The sequence below is a fragment of the Nilaparvata lugens genome, chromosome 5 (genome assembly GCF_014356525.2).
Source record: "Nilaparvata lugens isolate BPH chromosome 5, ASM1435652v1, whole genome shotgun sequence".
In the NCBI taxonomy this organism is placed as follows: domain Eukaryota; kingdom Metazoa; phylum Arthropoda; class Insecta; order Hemiptera; family Delphacidae; genus Nilaparvata; species Nilaparvata lugens.
Genome location: NC_052508.1, coordinates 74,675,003 through 74,685,831, shown reverse-complemented (window position 1 = coordinate 74,685,831; position 10,829 = coordinate 74,675,003). Strand labels below are relative to the sequence as shown.

Sequence of the window (10,829 nt, the reverse complement as noted above, 5' to 3'; positions counted from 1 at the left end):
TATTCTCGTGAATTGAATGTCGTTAAGGCAGTTGGATTCCGTTTGTGATATCGGCATCACTATGAAATTCTAAGATCTTGAAGACACCTCGGAGTAAGGGGTCTGACACCTCGATATATCCCACTCGTGTTGTTTTTGGGATAGACCCTGAAAAAAATTAACAAATCAAGAAAATGGGTAATTTATATATTTTGAAAAGTTACAAAAATGATTGCTCAACAAATTTTTTTTTCAAATCAAAAACTTTATTGTTTCTTCCAAAACCAATACATTCAAAAATTTCACTTGAACAGCAAAAATACAAGAAACTAATCACCTGCAAGGAAAATCCTGTGCGCAGGTGAGAGTTTGCCAACATTACATTAACACAAAAATAATAAGAAATTCAATATCATAATATTAAATGAAAGAGATGAAGAAGTGAGAAGAAGGAGAAAGGGAAAGAGAAAGAAAAGAAAGAGATGTAAGAGTGCCAGCAAAATACCTTGATAGAGAAGATAATATGATTTAATCAAAATTTTATCCTCTATTCTAGTGGTTATTATCCATTCAATAGATCTTCTTTAGAACAATTTATCGGATCTACCATTGATATTCAATGAGTAATCTGGAATGTTGTTAATGAATTTATTTGCTATTGTAATAGAACTACCAATTTTTATTATTTGCCATGAATTTTCACAATGAAAGATGAATTGCTGACGACGGTGAAAATTCATGACAAGTAAAATTATGAAAAAATGAGAGCTCTAGGCAGTCGGTGGTAAGGACGGGGACCTGGAAACATCTACAGCAGATCAACCAGCCCGACTTCTCCTACTGAGAGGGTCTCCCATTTGGGTAGAGTGAGTGCAAATTAATTATATTATTTTTATCTGAGGTATTATCTTGTCAATAATATTTGAAATCATATTTTATCTTTTGAAAATAATTCTCTTTTTAAATTATCAATAAAAATTATATTATTCATTCTACATTTTATTATTTTACAATTAAAACCTTTCTCATGAGATAAGAGTAAGATCCAAATTTAACCTCTCGTTAGCCAAGCGATATTTAACCCCTCATTAATTTGATCAGTACATCTTATTTATCAATTATAATATAACAGCATTATCTTTTATTAATTTCTGTATCCACCTCCTAGAGAGTTAGGACCTGTAATTCTTGTTGAATACAATCAATATTAATTATTTTGTTACAAATTTTAAATTACATCATAAATAAAATTAGTTCAACCACTAATTTATCAATTACATTACACTATGTAAAAGTATTGTCTTCTGCAAACATTGAGATCCATTCTTATGTTTTCAAATCAGGAAGAACTGTTTTAACTGACCGAGCGAAGTGAGGTCTATGATTCAAGTCGACGGTTTTGCATTTTTCTCTATGTTTATAATATGTTTGTATGCTTATGTTCCGCATTTACGGCGAAACGCGGCAAAAGATTTTGCATTTTTCTATGTTTATATTTTTTATGTTCTGCATTTACGACGAAACGCAGCAATAGATTTTCATGAAATTTGACAGGTATGTTCCTTTCTGAATTTCGCGTGGACGTATATTTAAGGTTTTTTTTTTGAAATTTTGCATTCTTATTTATCAATGAACTGCAAAATGTTTCTGATAACAATTTCCAAACCCAGTAATTAAAAACCATCTTGCATTGTTGGACGTTATCTTATCTTTAGCGGTTTGGTGTAAAATACAAAAGGAAAAGGAGTCTCCTTCGAACGCCAATATTACCGTAAAAATCATACTATAGAATTATTCATCATAAATCAGCTGTTGAGTGGATTATTAATTGCATTGCATGCAATCTTAGAGCAGGTATTCTATATCTGGTCTAAGCATACAATTAATTAATTTATATAAAAGCGAAATGTCACTCACTCACTGACTGACTGACTGACTGACTCACTCACTCACTCACTCACTCACTCGCAGAACTAAAAATCTACCGGACCAAAAACGTTCAAATTTGGTAGGTATGTTCAGTTGGCCCTTTAGAGGCGCACTAAGAAATATTTTTGCAATATTTTAACTCTAAGGTTGTTTTTAAGGGTTCAAAGTTCGTCTTTTAGCATGTATTTCTTCTTCTCCTATCTCTTAATTATAATTGAAATTTCCATATTATCATATGTTACTATAGAACTATAATCTAGATAGAGTTTCTTTTCGAAACAGTTGTTAACTGGCACTGAATTAATAATTTTGTCAGGTTGGCATTAAGTTGAGTTGACTTTGTTAGGTTGGCACCAAGTTGAAGATTTAAATGCATTTATCGCGGAAAATTGATTGGGCACTGCTACTTCAATCCTGGGAATATTATATTACTAGACGTCAGGCTCGCTTCGCTCGCCATATCCGTTTAGTCTGGACCCCCGACCGGATTGTCCTAACATATGATAAAAATGGCTAATGAAAAATTCAGGCGAGCGAAGCGAGCCTGCTGATCTTATTCTTGGACGATCCAGTCGGGGGTCCAGGGGGCGGAGCCACCTGGCTAGACGGATATGGCGAGCGAAGCGAGCCTGACGGCTAGTATCTCAATGTAACTTAGTAAAAAACCAGCTGTCGTGTGGACTATCCATTGCATGCAATCACGGTATTTAGAGGAAATATCTTCTTCTATATACCGTGGCATGCAATGACGCATGCAATTAATAACTGAAAGTAAACATAGTAGGCCTATTAATTTTCTCTTGACCTTTCTCTGCTTTCAACTCGGGCTGACCTGTTGCAATACCTCCGTAAACAAAGCTATAGTGCATTCTGGTGACGTCAGCACAGGTAGGGCCACTCACCAGCTCCTACACTAATAAAAAGCTAAAAGATTAAAGATAAAAAGATAATAAAAACTTATAAGTTACCGATCAGCTGAAATCAACAAAAATGTGAGTTGGTGCTTTTTGGTGTAGGAAGTGGTGAGCAGCCCTACCTGTGCTGACGTCACCAGAATGCACTATGGCTTTGTTTACGGAGTTAGTGCCTGTTGCCAATATGTCTTGAAGGAGATTAGCTTCTGATGTTAGCATTTTTTGTTACACCAACCCCAACAGCCGTTCGCCGTTTTCACAGCGATATCTCGCCGACACGACATACAGACACGATTTACTCTGATGGACATTATAAAGCTGCGTTTACACCAAGTTATTAACAAAATGTTTATTTTCCGTCCATATAGATTCTATTAGATTGAACGGAACTTGATAAACACATCTCATGTGTATGATAAGTTATGTTCAATCTAATAGAATCTATAAGGACGGAAAAATAAACATTTTGTTAATAATTTTGGTGTAAACGCAGTTTTAGAGGAGGCTGTGGTTTATAACTGCACGAGGTCTACTGTTCACAGATCAACTATAGTGAGGTTCACGTTATAATGACAGTATTTGATCAACTTTGGTTTTGCTATCCTTGTCTATCATTTGACAAAGCCGGTGGTACTATCCTTTCCTAGGTCTACAAGGATGCCTGCCAATTATGTTTATGACAGTGTAGAAATATAATAATTTAATGCAGAGAATCGGCATCGCTATTCTTCTATATTTATCCACTGCCATTATAACATGGACCTCACTATAGTTGATCTGTGATTCTAATTATTCAAGAACCTGTCCACTCTGTTCATGAAATAGAGTTTTTGCTACAATTAAAAAACTAACTCATTTACCTGGCGTAACGAGGTGAGCTGATTAAGAACGTCTCTCACTGAGACGATCTCCGTTTTTTTCATGATTGACAACATTTTCTTCCAAATTCATTTTCGGCTGCTGCAGTTGGACCCTGTTCAACATTCTCTGTCGCAGATGATTACTATGCATTACAGCTCCTGGAATTAAGGAAAAATATGTATGTTCAAGAAAATTGCTTACTCTAATATGTGATGTTTCCTATTTTACTGATAATAATGTGAAATATGTCTTTTATGTTTGGTTTTGAAAACATAAAACCTGCTCAACATTCTCTGCCGCAGATGATTACTATGCATTACAGCTCCTGGAATTAAGGAAAATATGTACGTTCAAGAAAATTTCCTACTCTAATATGTGAATATTTCCTATTTTACTGATAATAATGTGAAATATTCCTTTTAGGTTTGGTTTTGAAGCATATAAATTTAAAAATCTACTTGTGAAAATTTAGTGAAGTGAACAACTACAAGACAACCTATTTCGGACTATGTGTAACCTTATCTAAATTTGGGAGAGGAATAGCACAAGGTTACCTTATTTTTTCTGTCCCTATTATTTTGATGATGTACTTATTGTATAAATCAATAAAGAATAGAAGGTCGAAACTAGTTGTTTATGAAATGCTTTGAATAAAAGGATACCGTACTTCATGTTGTTATATTGTTTTTAATAATAGTATAAGTTATTACATAGTGTAGCAAGATTCTTGGAATGATTTTTTTTTCATCGAGACGGGGGTTGAATCAAGAATTCCTTATATTTCTCATTCAAGATTCAAGATTTCCTCATTGCGGAAAACATTTGTACATCGTCATAAAATAAACATGATAAATACAGAGAAATACAAATTCAAAACACAAGCATACAAACAGCACAAAATATACCCTCAAATTAGAAACTCCTCTCTCCTGTATGGACATATTTGAATGAAACTAGTTTTTATGGCTCTCTAAAATTACCCACATCTAGCTCCTTAAATGTTCAGGATCAGCTTATTATAAGTATAATGGACATATTTGAATGAAACTATTTTTATGGCTCTCTTAAAATTACCCACATCTAGCTCCCTTAATGTTCGGAATCAAGCTTATTATAAGTATAGGACATATTTGAATGAAACTAGTTTTTATGGCTCTCTTAAAATACCCACATCTAGCTCCCTTAAATGTTCAGGAATCAAGCTTATTATAAGTATGGACATATTGAATGAAACTAGTTTTTATGGCTCTCTAAAATTACCCACATCTAGCTCCCTTAAATGTTCAGGAATCAAGCTTATTATAAGTATATGGACATATTTGAATGAAACTAGTTTTTATGGCTCTCTTAAAATTACCCACATCTAGCTCCCTTAAATGTTCAGGAATCAAGCTTATTATAAGTATGGACATATTTGAATGAAACTAGTTTTTATGGCTCTCTTAAAATTACCCACATCTAGCTCCCTTAAATGTTCAGGAATTAAGCTTATTATAAGCTCTCATACCAAACTCCTTGAAACAGTTCAATGTATTTGCATAATTTGACTGGTTCACTCTAAGAAATTCAGAATTTCTAGTGTAGGTTGTGAACGTTGCTATTTACAGAATCATTTGCTAAATTAGCTCTTACATATTTATAAGACACTCAAGAATGTAAATAGCTGGTACAGTCAGAATTTTGAATTCCTTGAACAAATCTACACAATGAAAACGACTATTCACATTAGCAATGACTCTTACTGTCCGTTTTTTGACCGAGCGAAGTGAGGTCTAAGATTCAAGTCGACGGTTTGGCATTTCTCTTAATGTTTATATGTTGCGCATTTACGGCGAAACGCGGTAATAGATTTTCATGAAATTTGACAGGAATGTTCCTTTTTTAATTGCGCGTCGACGTATATACAAGGTTTTTGGAAATTTAGCATTTCAAGGATAATATGAAAGGAAAAGGGAGCCTCCTTTATACGCCAATATTAGAGTAAAAATCAAACTATAGAATTATTCATCATAAATCAGCTGACAAGTGATTACACAGATGTGTGGAGAAGCCAGTCTATTGCTGTATTTCCATAAGGTATATAGTTCCGATCAGGTACTTGTGGATGAGAATACTGCGTGAGGTCTACTGTTCACAGAACTACTAGTGTAACAAATAATTTTTTTACATTCGCATCATTACCCCAGGCAACCACACCATAATACAAATGAGAATGGAAATATGCAAAATACTCTGAAATTAAAACACTCTCATCAACAATGAACTTCAATCTATTTAACATAAAAATTCCCCTCGACAGTTTGCCACATAATATTTTGATGTGTAAGTCCAATTTCAAATTTAGAAAATAATCATCCATGCAGAAGCACTTTTAGAGATCTTAGGCTGCTCACCCTACCATCCATTTATATCTATCGCGTCCTACTTTTCACTGCAGATAGAATTGGTACATTAAAACATAATTCAGATGTTCATACAGTAAATATTTTACACGTGGTGGTAGAAATCCATTCATTGAACATCATAGGTTAAAATTTTCAGATAAGAGTCCGATTGTTTATGGCTTGCAACTTTTCAGCAAGCTGCCAATTTGTCAAAATCAAGTAGGCCTAATTTTAAGAGAGATTTGTATGCATTTCTGGTTGACAAGGCATATTATAGTTTTGAAGAGTTTTTAGATTATAGGGTGTTATGATTTGTTCAACTGTAAAATTACAGTTACTTTTTGTATGTAAAGTGTAGAAGAATGTTATAATTTATGTATTTATTTCATGTATTTTTCAATACCTGTTGACATGGCCAGTTGTATGTGTTTTGGCTTAATAAAATTGAATTGAATTTGAATTAAATTGCTTTAAACTGTTATACCAAGAAACTTTGCATTGTCAGGTTGTAATCTAAATTCAAATTATTCCAAGAGTTGAGTTTACAGGTTTACATTTTACAGGGTAAAGTATTATATCCTTAAACTGTGTTTTACTACAGTTAAGTATGTTTATCAACAAACTCTCAAATTCTTAGTAACTACACTAGGCCTCTGTTATTGAACAGCATAGCTTTAAACAGTGAAAACATGAAATGGACTTCAAAGAATACATGGAGGAAGCCAAATCGACAGGAACGTATATAGCAAAGAATATTATCATAGAGAAACGATAGCATAAATAGATATCCCATGGTATAGGGCGTTTATTTCGCAACTTTTACTGTTATCCCAAGCCAATAGTTCACGTAGTTCTTTCCCGTGCAGCTGTGTGACGCTGATAGTCTCTCAAGTTGTGCCGTTCATACAGCAATCTCACCCAAAAAAAAAACAGTAAAAATTGACAATAATCGACAGTAATCGGCTTGAGATAACAGTAAAAGTTGGGACATAAATTCCCTATACCATGGGATATCTACTTATGCTATTGTTTCTCTATGATATTATCCTCAATTACATTTATATTATAGAGCTTACCTTTCACAGAAATGTATCTAGGCCTTCCAGCTGATGACTTTCTTATGCTACCAACTTTCTGGATCACTTGCAAACGGGGTGTTGTGGTACCTCGACTCACTGATATACCTGTCAATCAATAAAGAACATCTCAAAATTATCTAAAGTTCTATTATCTGTTCAAAAAAAGTAGCCTCGTCTTCAATAATTCAGTACCAACAATGCTAAGTTGAGCTGGATTAGCAGACAACAGTAAAAATATAATTCAATTTATTGATTGATTCATACAGTAAGTACATCATCGAAAATGATAGGGAGAGAAAAAATAAGGTACCTAACCTTGTGCTATTCCTCTCCCAAATTTAGATAAGGTTAAACATAGTCCGAAATAGGTTGTGTCTTGTAGTTGTTCACTTAACAAAATTTTCTAATTTTCTAAATTGGACTATTCCCATTCAGCCCGGCCGAGCTTGTATGAATAATCCCATTAAAACCCATGTGAATTATATTTTCACTGTTCACTGCTGTGTGGAAATCCAGCTGTATTCACATTCCTAGAACAAATTAATGCCAAAGAAAACTTTTTTTGTAGTGTGAATGTCAACTACACCTTTTCCAACTGTTTTTTAGAAAGTATGAATTTTTTGTAATAGAGAATAGTCATTTGTATTTGAGAAAACGTCAGATGTAAATGAGCATAGTCATTGTAGCCTATTTAAGAAGTCATCACTTGTATTGAGAACAGTGAATTTTATTTGAGAAAGTATCATTTCAATTTCAGAACAAACGATTTGAAATCGAGAAGTTGTCAGTTGCAATTGGGAAATGATTTTTTAAAACCAGTACTTCCACTACTTATATTTTTTATAACAGTACTCATATAAAATAGTATATTTCATATTCCAATAGAACGTTTAGTTTTTGAAAATAGTTATTTGTGCAACTAGTGCGCAAAGTGACAGTTTGCTGCACCGAAAGAAACGTATACGCCCGAGCCGTAGGCGAGGGCGGAATGGCTTCTTGAGTGCAGCAAACGAACTTTGCGCACGTATTTCACATTAAATTTTTCCTACAGTTACCATTGAATATGAAAAGTGGGTAATTATGGGTAAAATTCCCTGAAATCCAACAAATGTTTTTCTGTGTAATTTTATTATTGATAAAAACCTTAATTTATTGTCAAATTGAATAAAAATGTTGTTCTTGGTTATAATATATAACACTCTTGGTTGCACCTCTGCTCACTATAGCAGCCACAGCAGTCACTGTTACCAACTTCATTTTGATTTTGCTGCACTGTTGCTCCATATAACCTACTAAGTATTTTGCGTTGCCATTTTGCAAATCTGGAGTGCAGAAAAATTTTTCCTGCACTAGAGCGGAAAAGTGATTCTTTGCGTTCTGTAATCAGTGCAGCAATGGCCACTTTTCAACGTAACTGTAGGAAAATATTATTTTATTTGCCCCTGTGCAAAGCCTATGGTAGTGATTGGAATACTCTGTACATAGTACAGTATCCTTTCCTGCTCAAATTAAACCTGTACTGTACTGTAGGCTACAGAAGAGTCACGACATGTCAATTGGAAAATTTTCTCATTTTTAAGTGATATCTTCTCATTCACATTTGACGATTTCTCAAATACAATTCACTATTCTCAATTTCATGCGATGACTTCCCAAATACAATTTACTAGTCGTATAGATCTACATCTGACATTCTCTCAATTAAAAGTGACTATTCTCAAATACAATTGTTACTTTCTCAAATTAACTTGATACTTTCTCAAATACAATTGGAAAAGGTTTAGAGTAACTGTATTAAAAGTGATGGAGAAGATAATCTTACTGCGGTGATTCTGTCAAATTTGTCAACTACGAATAAAATTCAAATTTTAAGGGTACCGTAAGCTTTTCGAGTTGTGAGTGTGGACAGAGAGTATAGAATATATACTTATCATAGAGACTGTATGTAGCCTACATTATAAATAAAAATAGAAATCTAAGTACTTTTTTTAAAATAATTACAACATGTAGGCCTACATGTAAAGTGTACTTAGATTTATATTTTTATTTATATTCAAGAGTAGCCCTAACTTAAAAAAAAACAGAGTATACATTCTATACTTTCTGAGTGTAGGTAGTTATTATTGAAGGCCTACTCGCTTTGAACAACATGGCTTACCTGCTTCTTGTCAGAAAATGATTGCTTTAAGGGAAAAGAAATGTAAGGAATCAGCTTATATTTTTAAATTTAATTCTTCTCTGATATGACCTACACTACTAAATTTGTGAACTGATTATTACTGTGTTGGTGGAGAAAGTGAGTGTAGATCTTATCATGCACTGTCTACTTATTGATTTAATTATTAGACTATTTATTTATAGACTATTTATTATTTATTTGTCGACATAATTACAGATCATAAATAATTATTAATATTATTGGGATTAGACAACAGTCTTGGCCCAAAACTATTCAACTACCAAATAAATTGTAAAAAATTGAAAAAATAAATTGGACGAATTGACAGATTCTTGGCTATATTCAAGAAAATCTAGAACAAATTCAAGAAAATCTGAAACAAGTGAAGGCCTTATCATGCACTCTCTACTTATTGATTTAATTATTAGACTATTTATTCATTATATATACCTGTAGACTATTTAATTATTAGACTATTCATTATTTATTTGTTGACACAATTACAGATCATAAATAATTAATTATGAATATGATTATGATTGAACAAGAGACTTGGAACAAAACTATTCTACTCTCAAATAAATAGTAAAAAATTGAAAAAATAAATTGGACGAATTGACAGATTCTTGCTATATTCAAGAAAATATAGAACAAATAATTCTGTATTCTAGATTCCTTGGTTATATCCATATGATACTGTATTGAAAGTTTCCTTTTAATAATTCCTAGTTTATCTATAGAATGTTTAGTTTTGAAAATGAATTTACAAATTTGAAAATTGATAGGAATAAATTGAAAAGCATAATAAAGTTGACATGAGATCATTAAAATTTATTCATACTGGGTGGGCTACATAGATACAATATTGTGTGATTTTTACATTAAAGGGAAGAAAAGATGATAATATAACAGTACTAACTAACATTAATATAACTCTGTCTTTTACTTTTAATAAAGTTTGTGGTTTTGACAATTACTATTAGCCCCCCTATTAAAATTTCTGGTCAGAAACCATCCTCAATATTCGCACAACATATCCCCATAGTTTCATGCCGTTCTGTCAAGTAGTTTACGAGTCTATAGGGAACAAACAAACTAACAAACAAACTAACACACAAACAGACATTCATTTTTATACATAGAGATTTTGACATCTTATGAGACCAGACACCCCAAATTACTTCAGAGAGAATCATGAGTTTGTTATTCAAGCACGTTTGATCTGGGAGACTGAAATCCAAATAATAAATTCATTAATTCATGGATACAATCACGAATCATATTAATATGATAAGGGAGGAACAGCAGGCTTGGCCCAAAACTATTCAACTACCAAATAAATTGTAAAAAATTGAAAAAATAAATTGGACGAATTGACAGATTCTTGGCTATATTCAAGAAAATCTAGAACAAATTCAAGAAAATCTGAAACAAGTGAAGGCCTTATCATGCACTCTCTACTTATTGATTTAATTATTAGACTATTTATTCATTATATATACCT

The 10,829-nt window shown here is 32.7% G+C and overlaps 1 protein-coding gene across 1 annotated transcript in view; it reads right to left on the bottom strand.

Moving 5' to 3' along the window:
- Window positions 1-8: 8 nt before the first annotated feature.
- LOC111054924 (coiled-coil domain-containing protein 66) overlaps window positions 9-10,829 on the bottom strand; it is a 29,732-nt gene continuing 18,911 nt past the window's right edge. Inside the window, exons 10-12 of the mRNA XM_039429611.1 lie at window positions 7,144-7,251; window positions 3,683-3,841; window positions 9-147 (exon numbers count right to left, since the gene is read on the bottom strand). Of these exons, the coding sequence (XP_039285545.1) occupies window positions 3,705-3,841; window positions 7,144-7,251 (245 nt within the window). The 3' untranslated portion in view covers window positions 9-147; window positions 3,683-3,704. The remainder of the gene's footprint in view (window positions 148-3,682; window positions 3,842-7,143; window positions 7,252-10,829) is intronic.